This window comes from Lepidothrix coronata, unplaced genomic scaffold (assembly GCF_001604755.1).
Source record: "Lepidothrix coronata isolate B3197 unplaced genomic scaffold, Lepidothrix_coronata-1.0 Scaffold82, whole genome shotgun sequence".
NCBI classification, from domain to species: domain Eukaryota; kingdom Metazoa; phylum Chordata; class Aves; order Passeriformes; family Pipridae; genus Lepidothrix; species Lepidothrix coronata.
In genome coordinates, this window is record NW_016690262.1 from 2,343,749 (window position 1) to 2,370,641 (window position 26,893).

At 39.7% G+C, this 26,893-nt stretch overlaps 1 protein-coding gene across 3 annotated transcripts in view; it reads right to left on the reverse strand.

Annotated features, from left to right (window-relative positions):
- GAB1 (GRB2 associated binding protein 1) overlaps window positions 1-26,893 on the reverse strand; it is a 72,539-nt gene that overhangs the window by 15,557 nt on the left and 30,089 nt on the right. For 2 of the 3 annotated variants that reach the window (XM_017820380.1, XM_017820378.1), the window contains exons 3-6: window positions 15,295-15,508; window positions 7,531-8,135; window positions 5,603-5,688; window positions 5,100-5,403 (exon numbers count right to left, since the gene is read on the reverse strand). In XM_017820380.1, coding sequence (XP_017675869.1) covers window positions 5,100-5,403; window positions 5,603-5,688; window positions 7,531-8,135; window positions 15,295-15,508 — 1,209 coding nt within the window. Of the gene's footprint in view, window positions 1-5,099; window positions 5,404-5,602; window positions 5,689-7,530; window positions 8,136-11,997; window positions 12,079-15,294; window positions 15,509-26,893 lie in introns of all 3 variants that reach the window. The other variant, XM_017820379.1, reaches the window with a different exon arrangement.

Sequence of the window (26,893 nt, forward strand, 5' to 3'; positions counted from 1 at the left end):
TGAGAAAAAAAACTATGAGAAAAACAACCAGATAAAATTTTTAACATTTTTAAAAACAATCACAATTCCCAACTCCATGAGAATTTTCTGCCTCTCCCTTGGTTTGTTTTGTTTGTTTGTTTTCTTGTTTTCAAGCTGCAACTGGGTATTTTCTTGGCATGAAAAGAAATGTGTGCATCACCCACTAAATCCAAGTCTAAATCCAAGTTTACCACATGCTGGGCTGAAAATTGCCTGGGCCAAGCAGCAGCCTCTTTTAAAGGCAATCATATGGACTTAAGTCGTAGGAAGCATCTCAGATTAAATTTTTGTTGAAATATAAGCCTTTAAAAAAAAAAAAAAAGTGAAAATGCACTACACTGATTATTGGTTATTTCAGTAAAAAAAAATCTCTGCAATCCTACCCAAAACCCACGTTGTAAACTGGGATTCCCAAATTTTGTATTGCCTCTGTCAGCAATCTGATCCTGAGGGTATCATTCTAACTCAGCTCCCCGTGACTCTGAACTAGGACCTGTGCTAAATGGAACTCTCTCATAAGGTGTTTTTAAGTACTATGGGTCAAAACATGACTAAAATTACATTTATATTCATTCATGCATTACATTCCAATATTATACTCAAATGAACGAGATTAAATTTTTAACTTTCATTCCATCATGGTTATGAATTGTTAATTCAGCCATATGCCCATAGTTCATCCATTTCTTTGCAGAACCTTAAAAAACCCACTTTGGCAGAAGTGGTCTCAGAAAAAAGAATTTACCAAGTTAATGTAAGCTGGGCATCAAACTGAGACTCTGAAGAAGTAAATTCCACCATCCCCAATTCCATCGCTGACTTAACAGTTTGATTCAGATATTGAAAAACTATATTTTATCAGTCAAGATGACAAGCACAGATTTCAACTTTATGGATGATGATGCCACATAGCTATAAGGACTTCTTCTGCAGGGCTCCTAAACAGTTACAGTTTTTAAAAAAATCTGATTTTGTAGATGTTTGGTCTTAAAGTCTTGGTTTAAGATGACATACCCCATCCCCCAAGTCCTGGAAATAAACCCTTAGGCAGGAGGGGGTCACTAGCATGCCCAGAGGTTGACAGACACTCCCATCTCAAATGCTGTGTCACTCAAAGGCTTCCTGCTGACCTATAAAAAAGAATTCACACCTTATTCCTTTCATTTTTGACCAGGCACCTTTTCCTTAAAATAGGTTGAAGAGAAGAGAATCTGGTGTTCTTTGTTGCCTTGGCTGCCCACCGTGTTTGGGCACCTTTAATTCCACTGCTCCTTCTTGGATAAATATTGTTTTGAGGAAGGAACACGTCACTGTCACAACAAATGTCACAACTGCTCTGTGGCAGAACCCTTCACAGTCTTTGAGCAATTCAGTGAGTAAGATTCGACTGCATGGATGGATGCAATATTTCTTCTGCTCGAAGCCTTTTGCTAGCAAACACACTTCCAAATTAGCATCACGACTACATGCAACTGTGGCAAGCTAAAGCGGCCAAAAAGCAGAAATACAAAAATCAATACAAACAACGGTTCTATATAACTAAAGAAACAGCACCCTGAAAAAAAATTAAATTAAAAAAGAGATTTTTTTTTTAATCATTCAATTACAGGTGAATGCAGAAAAGCACCTGCCAAACGCTCTCCATTTTGTTCCAACCAGTACATCACTTACCTTTTGGTATGCTTCTCTAAAGAAAAAGTAAAGTGCTCTGATTCAAGTTATTGAGGCAGGGAGCCAACACCATGTTTTGAACATGGTTCAAAACTGCAGTTTTATTTTTCAGAAAGTACTGGAAGCTCCCTGTATTTACAGAAGCAGCTGTGAGCTAGAAAATGAAACTATGTGAACCTGTAGTGTAATCTCAAGGCTCTCTCTCTCTCTATTTTTTTTTGTTATTATTTTTAATCCATTTTCTAAAGCAAAGCTTTAAAATCCAGTGGGAAAAGACACAGGGTATGTCATAGCTCACCATGGCTCCTGGCCCTGGCTACTCCTCCAGCTGGGAAGACCAAAGGGCCTATGCCTCTCAGGGCTGGGCTGCACAAGTACCCTCCTCAAAAGAATGTGCACATACTTTAATAAATTTTAGACCTATTACCTACATTCAGTTTACCTATGTTAATGATTTTTCATAAATCAGTCCCCTGTCAGTCACTACTTCTACATAACTGTAGAAATTTGGAGAATATTAATGATTAGATAAATTACCCTGAACGTCAGCTGCTGTATGAGAGCTGTGAAGACATTACACAGTACAGTCACTACTGCCAATGGACAGACTGCCAGGTCCTTGCTGCCTGACACATTATTCTTCAAAGACAGCAGAACCAGAAGAAAGTGAGTATCTGTTTCATGTCAGGTGTACAGAACAGAATAGCAAAGGGGAGAGCAGGCTGTATGCCAGAGAAGGGGCCCTGCCATCACTGAGCCCTCCACTTTCTACTCTTGTCAAACTATACTGCCTGTAAGCTGTAAGCCCTCAAACCAAAGGAAAGCAGAGGAGATGCTAAACACATACATCTGACAACAAAAAGCAGTATATTCTTTCTTTATCTGCTAGTTTCACCGCACTATTTCTTTGTCAAATGCATTTTTAGCATTGAACAAACTTCCCTGGCCCACACCAACATGACTGAGCTAAAGCTAATGCTCATCTGAAAGGCAGTGGTGATACTTCTCATAGCTACTAAAGAGCAATTGTTACTTGGAGGCAGTGCAAACACTATTTTTGCAGCAATCTGTAGCCAATAAAAAAAGATACAGCACCTTCTTCCAAGAGAACAGGAGATGTGCCCTCACAATACCTTACCCCAACACACCCGATCTCTGTGGTAACGCCATCTCTTAGAGAAGCACCAGTGGTCTTCAACAGAAATTCTTGAACCAATGGCATATTAAAAAACCCCAACATTTAATGGAGCAATACCCAGAAGGTAAATATTTTATGTTCCATTTCCTCCCTTTCTGTGTCTGCCAAAGATTTATTGAACCTACTGGCCAACTCAATACTTTCTGTGCACTCAGTTGTAGCAGAAGAGCGTTGCAGTACATTTACATAAGCAGAAACAACCTGATAGTAGAAGCTGCTACAAGAACTTGAAAGCTGAAAAAGCAACACAGAAGAACATAAAGCAAACACTTGTTTTAATTAGGTAAAGGTCCACTTAAACAAGAGTTTTATCCTACTTTAACTCAAAAGAAACTGCAGTTTTATTTTCCCAAAGGTATATCTGGAAGGAGTTATTTGCATGGAGAACTCAGCTACTAAAATGGGAATATATTACCATTCTGATGTGTCATCATATCTGCTCTTCACAACAATGGAAAACTCACAGTAATGCACTTGACAAAATTTGAGTGAGGCTGTGTGTATATGTGTTACTAAGATAAAACCCTCAGTGATAAATCAGAATCATTACTACTCTTGGTAGCTCAAGATCTTCACGACATTTTTTGCAGCCCCTAAGCATTTACTATACAATACTTACTTTCAGGGACAGTTTTACTTTAAAATTATTTTATCTTGTAAATGACATTAAATAATCCTATTATTTTACAGTGGTAAAAGTTTCTAAAGTCTACAGGCAAAAATTTCAGCCAGTCACTCTACACTTATTCAGAGGTATGTTAGCACATCTAAAAATCTTTTCCCTAATGTTAGCTAGTTCTTTCCAGCTGTAAAGCATTTGAGGATGGGAGCAAAGCAGGAGCCTCACATGCCACTTTCAGAATGTGAACCACTCATTCAGATTCAAAAAGAGATGCAAGAGCAACGATGCTGCACCAGCAGACATCTGTGTGGCAGCTTTGCGCTGCCAACAGCAAAAGTGAGATGCTTTTAAACACAGAAGTTTACTGCTTTTGAAGGTCAAACATTTTATCAGTAAAGTACACAAACTGGCCAGTCAGGGAAAATATTTTAAATCAGTTCAGTGCTTATTTTGAGAATATTTTCCATTATCAGCTTTCATCAATCTGTTACTGTCCAGTATTTCTTAAGAACTAAACAAAACTACTGTCTGGTAAAACAGAAACAATTAGACACATGCATAGAGCCAAGGTCTTGAAAAAGGCCATGCCTCGCTTTCTGGAGATGGACAGGCAGGAATGAGACATTCCATTTCACACTGAGCTCATCTATATGATCATGATACTATCTACTTCCCTTAATTACAGGTTGTTTTCACCTAGTGGGAAAAATACTAACTTAAAGGTTTAGTTAGTGAATATTTTAGACCACCTGAATATTTGCCATCAAGCTTTCCTACAATGAAGTCAGGATTCTCAATGTAAATAGTAATTTTTTCAAGTGCATAAGATTAAAAATAGGACTTACTCATATGCAAAATAGTGCAGAGACTTGACCTAATGTTCTGTAGTTGCCACTTCTACAAGTTAGTTATCTTGTCTGAAAAACTGCATAGTGGGGGAAACAAGTTCCTTAAGCATTTGCCTGTATTTCTGACAAGATGGCTGATAAAAAATTTCAGCTGAACTGGAAAATCCAAGCTATTTATTAGTGATTCTCTAGACAAGTATCTCTTATAGACACATTGAAACCCTACCTTCTTTGTTCCTTAAGAACACCAGTCACTCAAATAATCCTTATTTAAAGGAAAAGTAAACACAGTGTGCACCAGATTTACAAGATTAATCTTTTAGGATAGGTTTGGAAGGGCCTTCCAAAGTGAAAATGTGTACTGCTCCTGTACCAAGCATTGTTATGGCTATAAATCTGTATTTTATCCAGTACCTTGTGTGCTCTCTCTGCATCACGAGTGTCTCCTATATATGAGGACTAAAACTCACACCTCTAAATGTCAGCAATTCTGTGTCATTTTTTCTTTAGTAACTGCAGGGCTATAATATAAGCCTATGCTTGTATTTGGCACTGTTTTTGTGATGCTTTAATATTGTTAAAAATAATCCTACGATCCCTTTGTGTTACAATTACCTCATAGGACAAAAATTATTTTAAAAATAATTTCTACGAATATGGTAATTTTCTACTAACTGGAAGCTGGGAGAGCTATGTTATTTTCTTAATTAAATTACCTTCTATTGGACATTTTCCTCACCTTTTCTGTCTGGTTTGAGGTTCCGATCCACTGGCGGTGGCTCACATTCTGCAGCAGGTACCGACCGTCTGGGAGGGGTCTTTGGACTGGACCTGAAACCCATGTGAGCAGGAGGAGGGACTTGCTTTCCAAATAATGGAAAATCAAACGTGCCTGGTATCATTGGTACATAGTTTGTTTCCTGGATGGGTTCAGTGAAGCTGCTGGAATGCTGTCGTGGAGGAGAGTTGGGATTCATTGGGACATAATTTTCATCTAGTTCTTCACTTGAAACACTTCCCACTGTCAACATGCTTCTGTTTTTCTAGAATTAACATATATTTCCTTTAACAAAATAAGTTATGCAATCAGCTGTGAATCATATGAGTTTTTTAACCTAATCTACTCAGATTAATACTGAAACTGAAAAATCACAAACACCGTACAACTTGCTTTTTTACACAGGAACCAAGAGCATTCAAGCACTGTCACTGTCACCTCACATCAGATCAAGTCATACTTACAAAGTGGTTATGGAAGCCCTCCAATGAATTAGATCTGTCATTCGGAAACGTTCGTGGAATATCATAACAGTCTTGAGAACTAATTTCTAAAGAAACAAGAAGAGAAAGTGGCTATTTATCATCCTTGTTCCTGTCACTTGGCACCAGGCATCCAGAGTCTCTTGTTATTTACTGTCTGCTTCTGAGAGCATACAAACACGCCTCCTGAAGCTGTGGCCCATAGATTTTATCTGTACTTGGGAGGACTGTGTTCACAAACAACCTTAGCACCCATCAGTCACAATGCAAAGCTCTTATGGCGGCGGTTTTCCACTGTGAGAAAAGAAAAAGGAATTTTTGCTTTTAAAGAAGCAGCAAAGTCTTTCTTTCAAACGAGCACCTGTATGAACTTAGTGTAAGAGTCGGAATCTGGGCCCTCATGAAAAAGCTATTCTAAAATAAACAAATGGCAGATGTAGTTCAGGGTCTGGAGAAAGGTTTCCTTACTGATACCCTTCCTTTGGAAAGTGCTGATTCAACAGGATTCCATCTGTTGCAGGAACAGGTGAATTCCTTCTCTCAGCTCCCCAGTGTGGTCTCCAGGGGCTTTCAACTGGAACAAACTGCTGCAGAAGCAGAGAAGGTCTCGATCTTCGTGGCTGGTTCTTTGGTGGAGAGGGGTGTTTGTGGGACACCTGGCTCCCAGGTGCTGCTCATCCATGCAGGTGGCAGACTGCCTTATCCTGCAGCAGGCATGCCCCTCCTCCTGATGCCAATACAGAAACTGGGAAAACTCTGGGTTTTAGCCCCACCTTGCCCTGTAAAAAACCTCTGATGTTTTTTTGAGATTTCCATCTCAGAGGAAAAATAAACACCTCTGCTATTGAGCACCAAATTAAAACAGTATTTTCAGAAAGGCTACTTTTACTGAGACAGAGAATCTCAGCTTTATTGTAGGAATATTTACCTACAAACTTAGGAAAATGAGAGAAGGTAACCGGAGCAAACAAGGATCTTTCAGGGTGTTACTTTGTAATTTTAAAACGCTATCAACCACCAATATTGTTACACTCAGCCTACAAAATGAATGACAAACAGGACAATACTATTTGAGCACCTGTATGTCACATCCATTCTGTAAATTGCCTCCTCTAAAAGTCCTGTTCCCATCCCCTCATTTTGGCCTCTCATCCCATACCAAGCACAACTCAAACAATTCTCCTTTAAAAAGACCTCTAACACTAGCATTCACCATAACCAGCTTAGAATTTCACTCTAAAAGTAACACTGCAATACCCACCTGCTTCAGGAACCTAAAAAATTATGAAAGTCAGCACAAAAGAGGTTAACGAGACAATATACAAGGCAGCACATCTAGAGTACCAACATTTAGGTAGCCACAAGGAATAACTTCAATTTTACTTAAAAACTGCACTAAGCATATCAATCACAAGTAATGAAATAAAGGTTAGTGGCAATGATCCCCAAATCGGGGTTGATCTCAAAGCTATGGGTATACACCAAATCCCACTGACCTTCATGAAACTCTTTCAGCTTCTGCAGATTGGACCACAATTTACTAACTTTGGTCGTTCTGAAAGACTGATAATGGCAGTATTGAATTCAGTTATATGAGCTTATTAGGCATCAGAAAAAAAAAAAGATTAGTTCTTCACTGGTGTTTTCTAAAGATGAATAACACTACAAATATGTCTGGGTCTTCAAATATTTTTAGCCAAGACCAAATACTACAGTGCAATGTCCATCCCTTACTGATGTTCCCTTTAATAATCTCTTTTACCTCTTTCTTACGTACTTTGACCACAGACCGCCTTGTGAAGGGCTACACACTTGTTTCTAAGGGCTAGAAACGCCGCTCACATCATTCATATCCCACCATTCCTCACAAGACCACACCATTTAACACAAAAACTCTGCAGAGTACTGACCTTTCCGAAAGACATTCAAATCTACAGTTGAAATGGTGTTACTGCGGGAGGGCGGCACTCCTGCTGTGGGGATGCAGTAACTACTGTCCGTGTCGGAAGCAGTGCGACTAATGCTACATGTTTCCACAGGAGACCGATCTGCAGCGTGGTGAGGTTTTGGTGGCCGAGGCGGAGGAATATCTGGAATAGTCTCCAGTTTTGAAGTCTGAGACAATGTTCCCTCTGGAAAAGTTCGTGGAATCTGATAAGTACCTCCAGGTGTGGGGGGAATGTCGTAGCTAATGGAGACGTGTCTCATCTGCGCGTCCAACGAAGACGTTGCCGATGGCGCGTTGAAAACGTGTTGCTCTACTTCCGCGTCAGTCCCAGACGGAGACGCTGCCTTGGGTAAAACATCCTGGGAGTAACTCCTGGGCAGGTTATAGAGGCTGCAGTCTGCCAGCGTCAGTCCGGTCCGAGAAGGAGGGGAGTCATAGACCCCTTGCTGCGGAAAGAAGCCGTTCACAGCGTGCTTGCTCGCTGAGGGAGCGGGGTTTTTGTGGGAGGGCAAGTTATCATTGCAGTCTGTTTCAGAAGAGCTGGATTTTGCCGAGTCAGCGTGAGATCTACATGTGAGATTGTAAGATTAAAATGTTGGTGAACAATACAAAGGAAAAACAAACATTACAAACGATAGACTCAATGTTTGGAATGTAAACAACTAAAAAGTCTGTCAGTGTCTTCCAAGTTTTTATTTTTATTTCTTAAAAATGAGATGCAGGAACTCAATTATCAAACAAATAGTAGTGCTTAAGGATCCTAAGTGACTACATATGTACCAATCCATGCATGTGAAACACATAATACAACTGTGGAGCTTTACAAACAGCTCCACAACAGGTTGATGTTTCATAAAGCAAGTGATTTCCATGATGCCAATTTGGAGCAGTTTTTTTGGCAGCTGGGGGATTTTATTTGGTTTGGGTGCTGGGGGGATTTTTTTAATTGTTATTTTTTTAACCCATGCTGGCAACTAGCAGCACGTTAATGGCACAGTTAAAGGTAAAAATAAGACACTCCATTCTTGGGTTTACAGTACTTGCTAGTTCTAATCAGTATGAAAAAGATGTTAAGAGGAAAAAAAAATGATGACTGCTTGTAATGCTCTTAAATGTGTGCCTGATGTTGTACTGACCACATAAAACTCATTTGAAATATGTAAAGGAAAGAGAAGTAGGAGATAAGAACATAAACAGGAGGAAAACAGTACGCTCTTTGAGGGGAAAAAAAATCCATAGGTTGCATGTGCAACAGAGTGCTTTCGTCTTGAATGCAAATTAAGGCAGTGGTGTTAGATAAAGCTGCACAGCTGTTTACCTTTGATTTCTTAGGAAATTCTTTTATGAGAATAGCACTCACTAGTAGTGGTACTAACCAGTACTAATGTTTACTAAGTTTACTACCAGTAAACTTACGTGGAAAGTAACCACGTTGCAATGATTTTATCTTCTTTGTAAACCTCCCCAGTTACTGTGCTCCAAGCAGAGAAATTCTGTTATTACTGGTCTTGATTCTGTATTGGACTCCTTGCTTAAATGAAAGTCAAGATAGTGGCAAAACACTGGTAGAGTTAAGGTAGTCCATACGCTTTTTGACCAATCATACCATGATATTTCCTATTTTCATTAGCACAATACCATACATTGTGTTAATTTATACATACATATGTAAATATTTCATCATGCATATGTTTCAGTGAACACCTGCTACTCTTACTAAGCTTGATTAAGCAACTGGACCACACAGTTCCGAAACTTTTGAGGAATAAAATACATGAACTACCACAAGAAGCATTTTCCCCCTTATTTAAGAGGCTCGCTACCTCAGAGGGATCACAACCAATATTTATTATACAAATTTCATTCGTCAGTAAGTTTGCACAAAACTTTCTTTCTCAAGGGACAGCTGCATTTATCTCCCAGGGTTCTGGCAACCTGAGGAAAAAGGAATCCAGTTTAGCTATCCAATTAAATTTCCCCTGCAGTCATCAGAGAAATGGAGACTGTGTGAAACACAATCTGTTCCTCTTAGATATCCACGTAAACACGAGGAATCCCTCACAAAGTGCCTCTCTGACAGCTATCAAGGGAACCAACATGGTTAGCCTGGAATGGACATCTGCAGTCAAGAAAAATGTCATTCACCCAACCAACAGAACTTTGTGTTCTGTTTAATAGCAGAGATACAATCTTCTACCAGGATGAGCAGCTTATGAGATTTCTCTCACTGCAATTATATGACCTTCTCCTGTTAGTTTATTCTTAGGGGTTTTGGCTTTTTTTTTTTCATCGGAGAAATGCTCTGGTTATTATTTTAAACATAGTTTTCAGTTCTGTCTTACTGGCCAGAACTGGTTTCTAGGTAACTCAGAACATTAATCAGCATTAGTTTAGTGGACTCTCTCCCAAAAATAAGAGAATTTTCTCATTATTTATCCTTGGCAAAACTTCCTGTATTCCCTCCAGTGCTGACCATGAAAAAAATATATCTCTTGTCTCGTAACAGTTTACTCCCTTTGCCTCAGAGCTTCAAGAATTCACGAATGAACCACTGGAGGTTTGCAAAAAGTAGAGCCCACAGGACTGAAGGAATTACACGACGTTACAGACCGCGTAATAAATCGTCAACAGTGTGACCAGTAACACTGAGCTTAGCCCCTGCTGCAGCCCTTCCTCTTTACTCAAAGAACTGATTCAGGAGTTCCTCGCTTTCTAGATGTACTCTTCCAGTTCCATGATATTCATTCAGACTGAAATCTCAGCAAAAGTCAAATGTTTTTCACATAAGCAAGTGTGGCGAGGATTGGGATCTCTGTTTTTTATGCCATAAAAATAAAGCGGGCAGTCTAGAGAAGCTGGGCACTGACAATCAATTGCAGAACCAAAATTATTAGTTCCAGTTCACTAGGATATACTTTAAAATGAAAAAAAACTTCTAAAACTACAGAAATAAAACATCAACACTACATTTATCTTACGAAAACACACAGGACTATATAACCAGAGCTCAAAAATGCAACAACAGCACATGTACAATGCCAGTGCTTAAGGATTATCCATCACATGCAAGCAACAAATGCTTTTTTAAATATAGGAGTTTTTCTGGGTCAAAGTGGATGGTGCTGCTTCTTGACCACAAGCACTTAGAAGACTTTGAAAAACCATGACACATGAGACAGCCAGGTCTGTAATTTGCTTAGCTGATGGCAACAACTTACATTTCTCATTATAAGAGGGCATTTCTGATTTACTTCACAATTTTTAAAGTAATCTTTTGGAATCAACTTCTCAGTCTACTGAAACAGTTTTCAAAATATGAATGGGTTGTAACCAGCCAGATTTTGCAAGACTAAAAGTTTGAAGACAGTCTGAAACAAAGAAAGCAGTTTAAGTCCAAACAAAGTCAAGGAATTCAGCCTCTGAATTTTAACTGGTTTTCAAAAATCAGCATTAACCACTGATCATGATAAGAACACCATGTAAAATTCTGAAAATGCACAGTGCATAGCTGACAGGAACAAACTTTACTTGTGGGGGTTTTTTTGTTTGTTTGGGTTTTTTTTGACAGGATGCCCAATGACTTCTCTACTTTGGGAATTTTAATTTTTACCAAGCACTTTAGTATAGCTTAATAAAAAAAACCCAATTGCCTTAAATATTCCATTAACAACTGGTTATTAAGATAAGCATTATTTTTTTATATCTCAGTTTAAAACAATGGCAAGGCTGGATATAACACAATGATAACTCCTCACTTTACAAGCAGAGGATGGCTATGACGTGAATTCAGTGTTATCACAAGTGGGTATCACGTATCTCCAAATTATGCTCAGTGGCCAAGCTATCCCTTACCCAGTGTTAGCATTGGACATCTCTTTCCACATATCAAGAAAAGAAAACTGTGCAGTCTGCTGGACTACAAAGACTAGGCATTAAGGTGCACAGAGGAGAGGTGCAAGGGGAATCCAGTGAAAAGCATCCATGTCCTAAAAACTACATGTTGACAGAGACCCAGCAAAAAATGTTTAAGAAGTGTTTTAGTCTGAGGGGCATTCATCCCATTTTTGAAAATGCTGTATTCGGGCTGGCTTGACCACTCATCCTTTCCAGCTGATTCTTTTCCCATCTGCAGGAATCAATATGACTGATTAAACAGAATATTACGAACGACATGGCAGCAAAACTGCTCTTGTGTGCAAGTAATCTGGGACAAATGAGCAAGCACAGAAAAGAAATGTGGTAGATATATAAATAAATAATAACCCAGCTTTCTTTCCAGAAAATTCAAGACAAAGTTACAAGGTTCTTCTGTTAAAACTCACAGAACACCATGCAAGACGCATCTCAAGCAAACAATATTTTCAGGCAAGTTAATGGCTCTGTCATTAATTTCTCACACGTGTGCCAAGAATGGCTACTGTTCACTCACTGCAGTGGAATCTTTTTACTTTCAAAGTCTTCTAACAGCAGGTATTCCTGCCCTTCTTCTGAGAGAAAGGGTGACCCTTGGCTGGTTCATAAACATAGGAGAGACGAGGAAGACAGCGTTTAGTATTTCAGTACACCCCTCGAATGAGCCAGAACAATAAGCGGGTTGGAAACAGTCTTTGGCTGCATTTTCCTCTCTAGGATCCAAATGCAAACCTTAAAATCTCACTAAATGTTACAGTCAAACAATGTTCTTTCTCAAGTCAAGAGTGATCAGAGCATAAAACTATTTTAGACAAAATACAGCGTGATTGTTACAGCTGCAACTGCTGCATCCAAGATGTTCTCACAACAGTATGTGGTGCACTGTATGACATTGTAATGAAGCATTTCAAAACTATTTACTAGTTCTGAAACACCACAATTCTCAAAAAATTCCAAAGAGGCAGCTTGGATACTTCCTCTATATTTCACAGTTCCCCATCTTGCCCAGAAAAGAACCTCAAAGCCTTGAAATAAAATTCAGTGGTTCCCAGATTACCTATAAAGTAAAATGCAGAATTAGAATAGAAAACGTTCCCTCTGCGTATCGGCAACTTTTAAGTCTAAAGGGAAAACATCATAAAAATAAAACCATTTAATTAACAGTACCTGCCTGCTTAATTACAGCTATTAAGCTTTGCACTTTGCACTAAGTCTGTATGAAATACACAGATATATTGCTTCAAGCCTGGAAATTATTAGGAAAATGATGAAGCCATTTAATTTTTTTCTTCGCTTTTAAGGATGTGGACTGGGGTAGTGCACAGAGTGCACTCTTACTGATCACCTTAGTAACATACTACACAGATACACAAAGCTCTAATTCCATAGGAAAAGGTCTATATACTCTAGATTCTGGCCCAAATCCAGCAGAATACCTACTGTACCAGACAGAAAACATAAAGAATCCTTTTAGGTGGAACTGAAGTCCAGCACAACTATTATTCTGAATTTTCATTATTACAGCCTTTTTAATGAAAGGACACAGCTATTTAGCAAATTTAGCTACATATAATACACTAAGCCCATATAATATCCAAGTGATCACAATGCCAATGTTTCATTGTCTTCAAATGTTCCTACAAAACCATCATTCATTTGAACAATCGCTACACTCCCAAAGATTTTGATCAGTTCTTTCTCAGTTCACTGGGCATTTTATCTCCATTGGACCTTCCGCCTGCCCCAGTACCTTCTCCCCTGTGTCATCAGTGTCTTCCTTGAGAAATTTTGTAAGCTATTCATGGACTCTCTACTTGCCACAGTTTGTGTCCCCTTTTACGGTCTCCTCAGCCTCTACTTAATGCATTTATCACATAACTGTGGAAATCAGGTCAGAAAGTGAATTACACACCTCATCCTTCATAATTCCTAAAAACACGCTTCACGTGGTGGTGTTAAACTTCTGCTCTGTGCCCATCCCTCACAGAAGCAAACAGGCATTCAGACACATTTCTGATGGGCCGGGGTGCTGAAATGAAAGTCAAGATTCCTCTGCCAAGTTGTTCTGGAATGAATACCAAACTCTTAAAAGCTTTTGGCAGGAACAGTGACATACTTCTTGGGCACTATCAGCTTCTAAACATCACTAAACACTGAAACCTTTAACGGTGAGAAAGCAGACACTGGGTTTCCCCTTCTCCTGCAGGAGTTTTTAGGGCACACCATGATGCCTGTAACCTGCACATTCCATACTCTGGGGGAACGGTAGGCTCATTCCCTGATTTCATGGGGAAGATTGTGAAGGGCAGATATTTTTCTACCATGTAATTGTCAGTAAATGGAGCAGGAAACTCCTCAGGCACAACAGAGCAAGATAAAAATGCCAAGGGAGCACAGAGCACATGGCAGAGGGAAAACTGGCAGAGCATCAAGGTGTTGTTGAAGAAGGCACTGCCACTAAAAGGTATGGCCCTAAGGAAATATGTGAAATACTCACGAAAACACTTTCAAAGGAAGCTTTCCTCAGCTTCCATGTACTTGTCTGCAATCACAAAAATAGTATGACATTTTGTTTATTTTTCTGGAAATACCCCAGCAAATTTTATTTGAAATTACTGCAGAAGAGAAGTTTGCCAGAGGGATTTATAGGGCTCTCCGACAGAATACTCAAGGTTAGAAGGTACCTTTGGAGATTATCTGCTCCAGCTCTTCCAATACCTCTAAGCAAAACCCTTCAAAATCAGATGAGGCTCCTTAGGAGCTTGTCCAGTCAAGTTCATTTGTGGTTCTTTTGTTTGTTTTTTTTTTGTTGTTGTTGGTTGGTTGGTTTTTTGAAGTTTTTTTAAAGATAACACAGATTCCACTATGTCCCTGGGCAGCTACTCCAAGAATGGCCACCATAATCCATTCTGGCAAAACATAGCAATACTTCCCAGGTAGCTACCATGAATATCATAGTCTTCTATGCAGAAGGTGCTGTGCATTTATTTAAGTTAGAAGTAGTAGTTGGAGAAATAAATAGACATTCAATTCAGTAGAGGTTCTAAATGCTTTCCCTAAAATTTCCGATTGCACACTCCTCTGGAGAACTGACTGTGTAGGTAGTCTTTATTCAGCAGAAAATAAAGGTTATTTGAGCTTGCTTTTAAATATCTGTTATTTGGAAAAAGTTAAAATTTATGACATGGAAATAGTGCGGTTTCAGCCCCCTGCATTCTTAATTGTCACAAAATAATTGCCTTTTACTCTGTCTTGAGAGTCTGAACCATGCTAGCAATAATAAACAAACACCACTCGAAGATTGCTGCACTCAGTGAGGTGGTAATCTGGCAGGTGATAACAAACATCAGCATGTTTTCTAAATCCCTTCCATGAAAGCTTTAACTGGCAAAACTGGGGCACCAAATACCAGAAGGGAGAAAGGCTAAATTCCTCCAGGTTTTTCTAGTCCTAAACTGGATTAAGCACACCAGATTGTGGCTAAAGAAAGAGTACTTCTCTGCTCTGTGCCGTGCACCACTCCAAGCTACAATGAGATGCTTGGATCACTGCATTATTCCTATACTTCATTCAAGCAATTGCTGCCCATGCTTTTGAAGAATACAGTATGGGTCTAGCACTGATCAAACAATTTATTATTACTGCAAAAAGTTCAAGCACAGAAAGTAAAAAAGCAGAAGTTACAGGCAGCTTCCTTGGGTAGATTATGCGCATCTGAATGTTCAATGTTTTGGCAATAAAAAAGTGCTTTTAGCACAAAATGCTGTTGGCCTGTAATACAAACAAATGTTATTAAGAAACAAAAGTCACTTACCTCATGGGTTCAGGCTTTTTACTTTGACAGTTTATTAGCAGTAAGTAGTCTTGAGGATCTTCTTGACCAGAGGAAGACTCCAGTGGGGGGATGTTAATAAGCCGGTAAGGAGAAGGTAGGGAAGATTCTGCTTGCATGGAAGGTGGTGAAGTGTTGATGGGCAAGGGTAACTCAGCAGATGGTTGTAAAGAACTGACTGGTGGCTTCACAGCATCTGCAAACACAGAAGCAAAGCATTCCTTATGCAATGAAGAAATAGTCTTTCAATACTACAAAACCAAAATTATTAACAGAAGATGAGAGAATTCTTGGACTTTAATTCAAATCTGTCAAAATCAGTGGACATGAGAACATCTGGACATTAAGGCTCGTTTCAGAGTATTTAAATTTATATATAAATCATTAGATTTAAAAACTGCAATCAACTTCTTAAGTATGCCTTGGAAACAGAGGTTATGCCTTATTTAGTGACTGACTTAACCTGCTTTCTAGTCACGGAAAGACCAAAGGTGCTGACAGCTGCACTGGTACATCTAAAAACACAAATCTGTTGTTTTAATCAAGAGCAGACAAAGGCCCATATGTTATTATAAGTTATATGGCAACCTGAGTTAGCACTTGCAAGTATTCCTTCCTTTTTTTGACCAAGGTCACTTCAACATTTGAGATTAGTCACCAGGTGAGAACTGCCCACTCTCAATATCTGAAAAGCAACAGGAAAAATGCGGCTTTTCCAATGGAAGATTCCTTAGAACTATAAAAATAAGGCAGAGGTACAGTAGGTACTATGTTCCACCAAGCCAAACCTTTTATTATAGTGCAATAAATGAAGCAGTTGTGGTTGGGTTGGGGGATTTTTCCTTGCTTTGTTTTGGCTTGGTTTGGGTTTCTCTTGCAGGGGGAAAGGAGGTGTTGGATTGTGGGTTTTTTTGAATAACCTTATCTTTATAATTCTTATGCACTTCCTATCCATGTATCTTCTAAAGTAACTTCTTTTTTTTCTTCCAAATACATGTATCCTGACTATTTAATTATCTGGGAGACTAGAAAATATTGACAGTCAGACATTAAACAATCATTTAACTTTTTCATTGTTTTAATGACACATTGACTAAGAACAACATAATTAAGCAAATTATTCCTCAATTATCAAGGCTCCCCTGTACTTGAAACTCATTGTACATTCCAACTTGCACATCCCAAGAATGGATGCTTTTTATTAGCATTGTTTAAATGAACATATTATTATCCAATGCAGACTGCTCCTGTTAGGCTTACAGGCCAGGTATGCACTACAAAGTAACTTCAGCACTATTCTGGGAAGAACCAGATGAGCAGCCCAGAAAATAGCCCTCCTGCTTCCAGTTCTGTGTACACTAGATACAAGTGATTTAGACGTGGAAATAGAAATAACAGCACTTGCTTTGAACTCCCATGGCACTTACAGAGGCTCAGAAATTAAATCCCACCACACCCATGTGGGTGGAAGAAGTCTAGGTGTATGAAAATTCCTCAACTCAACCTACCTGAAAAGGTAGGATAACCTAAAAAAGAAGTTTTTATTAAAGGTTATACCTGACCTATTCATCAAGCTAGTTAGCAGGAGAAAAGCAGAACCAGACTGCATCCAGGGACTTGAACAATTTTCTATTATTTAGGAAATTCAAGAGCTTGAAAGAGCCTATTTGAGGCACCTACTGATATTTCTTGACTCTCCTAATGCTGGGGTTCAACAGCAGGAACAGAGAGGTGCCTGAATGGACATACCAGCATGTACATCTTGCTCCTGGAAAAGAGATAGTGGAGAGAAAGGACAACTATCTCTGTCCTGTCCCCTCCAGAACTGAGGAATGCATGAGTAAGAGTGGAGAGGAAAGGTTTCCTGCCAAATACAGTGTCATTCTTTGACCACACAGACAAGATCCTCAAGAGCTTCAGTGTTCCGTGGTCCCCACCCCTGCTTCTTGTCCCCGACTACACATGGCTTTCACGTCATTAAATCTGCTTGGTGCCAAGTTCACACAAGGTGGAAAAAAAAGACATCAAACAGGATGTCCATGGGGCTTCCAGGGAAGATGGGTGTGTCAATCAGACCTCATGTAGACAGGAGAGCCTAGCAGGTATATAGCAAAATGCATGCCTACGTGACGCTGATGCAATTAAACAGGCCACGCACTGGCATTCCCAGGAAGAGCAGCAAGACTCGAGGGTAACTTTCCAGGGAAAAATAATATCAAGACTTTTTAAAGAGGACCAATGTATTCACTAAGGTTGGAGAAAGAAAAAGTTACTTTGAGAAAAAAGCATGTGTGAGAGAGAAAGAAAAAGAAGTTACAGGCTGGCTATAAGCTGTGATGGGTGAAATGAGGCAAGGTGGTGCAGGCCATTATGCCAAACATCCTGGCACAGATCTGTGTTCTCTGAAGCCCATGATGCCATCTCTGATGGTGGCCTGATGCAGACATCAAGTCTGATGTACTGCCCCCAGCTTCTGGGGCACCCCAATGAAGAAAGAGGCTGCATCCACAGCCAATGCTGACCAGCCCCTGACACACTGTTTTCTGAATTTCTCCTGCTTCTTTTAAATGCTTTTTTATTTTTGGCCTCTACTACCCTTCTGTGGCAGTGAGGTCTACATGTTATGACTTGTGTTATGAAAACCACTTTATTTTAAACCTGCTGCCTGATAGCTTTACTTGATATCCATCAGCTCCCATCTTCAGAGAAACAGTGAACAATTGCCTCCTGTTCACAATCCCCATTCCCAACTTTACACAACTTTGTCACAGTTTTACTGAGTTGGTGCTGCTTAATTTTTCCTGGCACGGAAGCCATTTCATTGCAGATCTGGTTTCCCTTCACCCTTACCTTTCCTAGCTCGGCTATTTTTTTTTCTCCTGAGAAAGGAAACTAATTCTTGCATAAAAAGCACAGGAAAAGGTCTGGGACACTCTCACTGATTTACAGACATAACAATAATTCATTCTATTCCTATCCCAACCTTTGCCTTTCGATTGTTACTGAATATTAAAGGTGATGCTGTCCACCTGTCTAGAAGGTTTATGGTCTGTTCTCTGAGCAAGGATTTCGAGCCCATTAATGGTAATGGATCGTTAGGGACATTTCCTTCTGATGAGTTGCCTCATTTATTTTGACACAGATACCACTTGATAAAATCCCTGATCCTCCTACGGATGTGTTGTGGGGTTTGTGTGTGGTTTGGTTGATTTTTTTTTTCCCAGTGGATAAAGGACTAAACTATTAAAATACCAACTTTCTGATCTGAAATTCATCCTCATACAGGCATTTTGTATGTATTAAATAGTGTGGGTTAATGACCGATTTAAAGAGCAAGTGAATTTAGTCTAAAGCACTTCATGCTGGGCTACTTCATATTTGCTTTATGCATTGATGGGATTTCAAATTTGACTACAAAGAAAACAGGCATGTTAAAGCTTTCATCACTGAGCAAATGAATGCTGTTTGCCTATCTGTACCCTCTCAAATGTTCTCTTCAGCCGTGTAGTTCTGAAGTTGATATGAAGGAAAGTTTCTCTCCCAGTAGCCTATTATGATTTCAAAGAGTACAATCATCAACTTGCTCCACTTTGGACTAGCAGATTTTTAGGGAAGGGGTCATCTGCACACCAAAGAGCATTGTAAGTCATTTGGTTTGTTCCCAGAGCTCAGACACTCGGACTGCTTTGAAATAACTGGGAGCTGGAAAAACAGCCAGAATATTTAACATGCAAATGAGTCTAAGAAGAATCCTATTTTGTTTTTATAATTCCTACATTCAGTGCAGCTAAACAAGCAGCTTTCTCAAAACAAGGCAAGAGTTTTATCTGTTCTCAGCTGGTTTGTTAAGAGCAGTTACAGACATCATCTTTGCTAGAATTTATACTTTTTCCCTCAAAACCATTTTTGCATTTCACAAAATTAATGAGGTAAAAAGAGCATTTTCTGAACAAGAATAATAAAACGCTTCCCTTTCTTCCTTCTTACCTATATAAAGCTTCTTTGTTCTACAAATTCCTATATCTGTGCTTTGTGGACAACCTAGAAGATTTGAGTGTGGGAGTTGCCATTTAGGATTAGGTTTGTGTTTTGGTTTGGTTTTTTTTTTAAATGAAAGCAAAATTCAAATTGTTTTCTAAACTATGATATATAGTCTCTTAATATTCTAATTATGTAAATACTTGGAATGTTCTCATAGTGAACAAAACAGAGAGGCCTCATTACAGCAAGCATTTCTTTAAATGTCAAAACTGCAATCCAAGTAAGAAAATGCATTCTTTCCAGCTTGTAGGTAGAAACATGAAAATAGAAATGGGATTTTCCCATTGGAACAGTGAATCAGCAACAGATATGCAGTGGCATGATTCCTCTGTTCTTCTGAGATGCTTCATTCAATCCATTTGCTATGATGCAGATGTTATTAAAATAATTAATGGCCAACAAAATGTCAAAGTAATAACTTTGAGCAAAAATTTACAGATACAACAGTAGAAGCCTTAATAAAAATACAAAACCTTTGTAGCTTCACTTTAAACCTCAAAAGAACTTTTTGTTGTTTTCTTGTTTTTTTTTGTTGGGGAGTGTGTATTTCTTTTTTGTTTGTTTGTTTTAAATTAGGTCTGTCCAGTCCTTATCTCTGCTGCTTAACCTGATATATCCTGAAATACACTGCTGGAGCTTCCTCTAGTGTCTGCCTCTCCGTGGTCTCAAGTGAAAGATCCTGGAATCAAAGGGCCACATGCCTGATGTGCCTACCCAGAGCACAAGCACATGTACACTGAGGGGCACAGACAGACAGGCACTTGCTCTGCTCACACACTGACTCAGTAGGTGAGAGCCAGATCCAGCCCAGAGGGTGCACAGACACAAGAGCCTGGGCTTGGTTTTCGGCATAAGTGATCAGCTTGCAACCCCTATGAAATCTATGCAGTAAACCTCAATTCTGAACCTTCCTGCAATACTCAGAGAAGATCTTTTTAAATACTTTAAGAGTTCCTGTGCATTTCATAAGTTTGTTTCTTTAGTTTAACGTAATCTCACAGTATCTCTCTTTTTCTGAAGACAAACATGATACCCTAAAGAACACTAATGAGCAGTTGCTCATTGTACATTATGCTTTGGACAACTGTGTCTCCTGCCTCCTGCATCTGAACCAGAAACATGACTAGGTTCTTATCACATGCTGAAGTTTTCAGCTTTCAGAGCTAACAGCTAAAATTTAGTACTTACTATCTGCAGTTCATACGTAATTTTAAGCTACACTTCTGGTTACCCATTTAAGATTTGAAAATACTAGAAGCATTTCCACCCAGAAGTTATTCCCCTTCTCCACCTGCAATTTCCTTTTGAAGACCGTTCATTCAAAAAGAGACTAAAGAAAGAAACATCTGTAGCCTGTTCTCTCCATCCTCAGATGGCTCACAGGCTGGGTGACACAGGAAAAATAATCAAGAAGTCCTGTTATAGACTAACTTCTGTAGCTGCTTGTGAAGAGAAACAGTGGAGCCCACCACATTAAAACACTTGGGATTTTGGTTTTTTTCTCTAACAAGGCCCAGAGCTCTCCTCAGCAGAGCCATGGTTCTCTGACCACCAGGTGAGTTTTCCCAGCTGGAGCTCCAGCACGGTGCCTGGGACCGTGGGCATCCCTGTGCCTGCCTCTCAGCACCTCACAGCTTGAGAGCCAGCAATCTGCAGAACAGTTTTCCACCCCACCACCCTGCAATCCCCTTCTCCCAGGGCCTCGTCAGGTGATGTTAGCAGCACAAAAGGTGTCCAGCAGGAACCAGGGAAAATGAAGTTAATTACCTAGATTCAGTTTATTTTTCCTCAAGGAAGAGCAGAATCACCTTCCATGTGAACTTCTGTTACATGCAGCTGGCAGCTTAAGATAATAACCCCAAACACTCAAGATTAAGACTTTGATTGTACCCCTGATAGTAAATTATCTTTTAAAGAGACGTATTTTTTCCTCACATCTTGTAAGGGAAGACCTACAATTGCAGATTTTGTGCTCTATTAACCATCATCTCACTTAACCACCTATTCTTTTACCACATTATCTGAAGACATATTAGTCCTCTCTGCTGTCTTCTCTTTCTCCTTTGGATAACAGGCAATGATCATCTCAGCTTTGCCTCCCTTTACTCAGCTCTTGAGCCACCAGCTTCCACCTCTATCAAAAATTTGGTTATTCCTATGCGATTTTGCCACGTAACTCTAGCATCATGTCTATCCTCACCTTCTTCTCTGCAATTCCATCCTTAAAAAAAAATAAAAAAATCATGTTTATGTGTGTCAGCAGCCATTATCCCTGAAACTTTATTCAAAGCAGACAACCAAAAAAGCCTCCAGAAAAGAGATGCCCTTGTGCAACTATTCCCTCTAAACCTACTGCCTCACTTTTAAGAGAATAGACCCACAGTCCTTCTTGGGAGGGTCTCTCTCCTAATGCTTAACTCAGTCCTTTTATGCTATTCTTTACTGCACTCTGGGTCACCAGTCACTCATCCTTCTGGCATGTCACCTTTGAACCAACATTCTTTCTAGTAAATAATGTCTAAGAGGTACAACAACTCGTCATTAGGTACATCACCTGCATGATGTAAACTTGTTGAAAATTTTTTTTAAGCTTATTACTCTGTTATTGCATTTCTCTTTATGCCCCTCCAGAGTCTCCCTTCCTTCATCTAAACGTGAGCTTTCAGTCCTCGCTTTTGCTATTTGTCCTTACTTTTGAGTCCTTCCATGACCAAGGTCTCTATTCTTCTCCCCATGTTATGGGGATGGCAATTTTGATTTGCCAAGTGTTCCAACCTCCATCATCCACTTGTCAAAGCTGTCAAAGAATAACATTTTTTATTTCTTACAGGCAAACCCTTCATGCAGGAATGGCATCCAGAACACCTCCAATGTCCGCTATTTATCAAAGACCTCCTGAAAACCTCTTCTGAAAAAAGCCCAGAGCTCAAACAGCATCCAACACCTGAGGCACTGACACTGTCACAATGGTCAAAGGCACCTTGTTTGCTTTCACTTCTTCCCCTGCCCCTGCTCCTGTGCTGATGTCTCTTACTGCAGACAGTAAGCTCTTAGTGGCAGAGCCTGTTGTCTGTTCCATGTGTGTGTCACAGGCAGCACAGGGATATCCTGATCGGAGATGGAGATCACGGACTCAGCACAGCAGCTGTGGTGATGCCTGACCACGCAGCACTGGAGAGGATACAAGGAGCCAGGATGGCAAGGTGAAGTTATGTTCATCCTGTCACTGATACTGCAACCCAGCTGTGATCAACTTGCAGTGCATGACCACAGATTATCAGAATACAACGAAAAAAAAGCATGGTTCTCCAAAAATAATTGTCCCAAAGGCAGAAGGCATGAGAGGCACACACCAGAGAGCAGCTACCTGAACAGAAACACTGCGGACTTTGAAAGTGCCGTGTGTGAAAAAAGCTGCAGCTCCTTCAAAGTACCGGCCTTCTGATGACAAACTTTCTTTACCACATGTAATTATTTGTGTAAATGTAATAGTACATTTCAATGTCTTGTTCTTCCCTTTTCTTTTTTTTTTTTCTTCTGCTTTGCCTTGTTATTTCTTCTGGTTTACTTTGCTATTGCTATCTTTATTCAAATGAATACATGCAAGTAACATGTTTGCATATAGTAAGATTATTTCCTCCTTCCCCTGCTCTGCCAAGCACGCAATTCACTAAATTACAGAAACATGGAGCTGGATCACGTATAGAACATTCATCACAGATGTCTACTGAATTCCAGGGAAGGGCTTTCACAGCCTGTGCTGAGATATCCTTAGAAGGGTTTTCTTTATTGTTACATCACTCACTGAGAGAAAAACAAGTAAGTTCTCTCTTCAGATAACAACTAATCCATGTCCTGCTTATCACAGCCTTTTTTTCAAAGTCAGTTCTTCCCTCAGTATTTTCTTCCCAGGGGAAAAGAAAAAAAAATCTTTCAACCTTTCTTCTCATCAATCACTTTAAAAAAATCCATTTCCTATATTTCTACCTTTCTTTAAACATTTCTCCCCATCCTTCTGAAAGTTCAAGCCACAGTATTTCAGCAGACATCTCCACAGCACCAGGCAGAGAACAGACATTTCCTAGGTCTATTTACTCTCTCCACCCCAGAATGTCTCCTACTGGAGTTCAAAGCACACAAAACACAGGTGACACATTTTTGCTCATAGTTCCATTTTAACTTCTAGATGACTTATTATATTATGACCTTACAGACAAAATATGAATGTTAAAAGTGCAATATGAAACTCTGAGGTAAACCTAAACCCCACGTTCATGTGTAGCTTCCCCCCCACCTTTGCACATGCATTTTAAAAAGAAAGATTGTATGGAAACAAAATTTACATTTGAAAACAAATGAAAAAGAAGTATTAGCTGAAGAAAACATAACAAGTACCCAGATATTAATTTTTGAAAGTGAATTATTTACCTTATTTAAAAGAAAAAAAAAATCTTTCGTGTTTCTGTCTTGCTGTAAGTTTAAAATACCTAAACCACTGTGAACCCTTTCTTAAAAGAAACTCCCTGTAAAAAGGAATATATTGCATATATTGTAATTGTAATGAAATCATTACAGATTACACAATACTATGATGCAATCAGAAATCTGAAGACTCAATGGCTGGTAATAATGACTGAAGAACATAAAGTTATCTATGTCCAAATACAAATGTAACATTGCAGACCTCCGCAATGAAGAGATTGCACAGGCATAGACCAATTTTGGGTTGGAAAGCCACAGCAAAGCATTAGGTAAAAATGAGTACTCAAAATAATTTCTGAAAAAATAAACACAAACTTAGCATCATAGGAATCTCTGAGTCTTCACTAAGTATGAAAAGAACAGCTCACAGCTACTCTGAAGTGATCCTTATTTTTTTGGTCTGTCTACAGTTATGACAACTCTTTGTCCCTAATTCCTCCCAACACCAAAAATAACAACTCCATATTTGTCTTCTAATAGCACTAGCCACCACAACTTGTAACTTCTTCCTTTGTAAATCCAAGGAGACAATGGGCCTGGGCTTCCAAACAAACACCAGTAGGAGCAATAGGACAGTGGTGCCCCTAGTCCTTCATGGAGCAAAGGATGCCAACGATAGTCCTCTCATAACACAGCCCTTAACCTGTCTGGCAAGAGAAATTTTGTCCAGCCTCAAAGAAAACTATCCTCTGCTTCCACAGGCTAAAGGGGAGATCAGTTATGCCCCATACACTCATTTTGTTTAGTTCAAGACTAAAATCATAGAATCATAGAATGTTAAGGGGTTGGAATGGACATTAAAGATCATCTAGTCCCACCTCTGCCATGGGCAGGGATACATCCCCACTAGACCAGATTGCTCAAGGCCTTATCCAATCTGGCTTTGAACACCGCCAGGACTGGAGGAACTGCAACCTCCCTGGGCAACACTGTTCCAGTGTCTCACTACCCTCACAGTAAAGAATTCCTTCCCTATATCTAACCTAAAATTCCCCTCTTTCAATTTGTTAACAATTACTCCTTGTCCCATCACTACAGTGCCTAACGAAGAGTCCCTCTCCAGCTTCCCTGTAAACCCCCTTCAGACACTGAAAGGTTTCTGTGATGTCTCCACGCAACCTTCTCTTCTCCAGGCTGAACAGCCCCAACTTTCTCAGCCTGTTTTTGTAGGGGAGGTGCTCCAGTCCTCCTATCAACTTTATGGCCCTCCTCAGGGGCCATATGTTGGGGACACCAGAACTGTATGCATACTCCAGGTGGGGTCTCACAAGAGCATATTAATAGTGCTTTTTTACTGCCTGAACTTCACCTATTCTTGAACTTTTCAAAATAAACTGGAGGTTAACACAGATTTTATAAAGTACATTTATGACTTGTTCTTCCACTAGTAGGAAGATTCATCTTGGAAAAATAAGAACTTGGCAATAAACACTCAGCAACTGATTTTCCCATTTTCCTTTTTTAAATGCTTCCTCAATTCACTGCAAGACATTACTAAACCCATAAAACAGACAGGACTGTCAACTGTCAGTTGTGTGAAGTAAAGGTGTTGGAATAATCCAGGCAAAGCTAAAATGCCCAAGATGAAACATGCAATGAAAGTACAACAGGGATAATTTATCAATACAACTGACTGGAGCAAAAACCAGTTTTGGTCCAAATGGCCTGTGATGCTATAGTTAGATCTCTTCACATCCATAGTGTGTTTCACCTTCAGTTCACCAACAGATGTTGTAACCATCAACAGAAAATTAAGGATGAGCAATAAATCAGCCTTCAGAGGAGAGGCCTCACGGTTTTTAGGGGACTCTACCTCTCCCTCCCACGCAACAGACACAAGCTCCTTTGTGCTCTGCCAAAGAGCTGCCAGTTAAACACGTTTCCTCCTTAATTCCCAGATTCCTAGTTTGTCCCCAGAACCTTAGGCTTCTGTGCACCTCCTGCCCACAGCTGCACTGGTGCACTCGTGTGTTATCCACTGAAAGGCAAACCACCTGCCCACCCCTCTCCCGTAGGCAAGGGATGCCTGGCAGACTGAACACTGAATCACCCGGCAATCGCTCTTAGAAACGTGCTGTGGGTGGTCTCGGGTATGTTCAGGATGCCATGAAAATATGCTGGAACTGTCAAAACAAGCACCCTTCACTGAATTTGCTATTCGAGTGGTAATTCACAGATCAGGTTTTCGTGACGAAGTTTTAGTTCAAAACTGCAGCAACAAGAAAGAAAAGGGCCCCTCTTCAGAGCACAGTATTTTCCAGTCACTTTTCAAGATCTGGCTAGAGAAGAAGTGATGCTAGCCCTTTTTCCCTTCACCTCCCTCAATCCACAATCCTGCAAAAAGCAGGGATTTAATTCTAGCCCCTTCAGTCAGGCATGCCTTATTCATAACCCTCTTACCACATATTTAATCTTTTCTTGGGACTGTGCACAGAGCAACAGCAAGTCATGCAACCCACTAATCTCCACAAGGAATGCAGGAATAATAAGTAAATAAATAAGAATGGATTCAGGACAAGCAATGGCCACAAGGTATTTGTAAGGAATTAAACACACCATCCTGCTTCCTACAAGCTGCCTTCACAAAATGTCTATTTTGGTAGGATTAGAGCTGGATAGTGCAAAACTACAAGTTATTTTTTGTTTGTTTTAGCTGGTGGGGGGTGGATTTTTTCCCCCAAGTTGCAAAGCAGACGGAGAAATGGTAATATTAGAAACCTGACATTTTGCACTCATTCCTGCTTGCATAACCATATGTTTTTATACCAAATGGGATTCCTTCGATGATTATGTTGATCTACTGCTGCACATGATTTTACTTAAAGATTTTTCCTGTGTTCTCAAGACCTAATGCCATGCAAAACAGAAGAGCGTCATCCAAGTTCTATGGCACACTCAATTTGTAACAAGTTCTTCGTATCTCCCTCTGTTCTGCTTGCTTTTTTCGAAGAGTAACAAGGAAGTTTCATAGCCAATGGATACGAGTTCTAAAACATATGCCAGCTAAAGATAGCCATCTGATCTTTGAAACATTCTTTGCATGTAGGCACTGCAGATT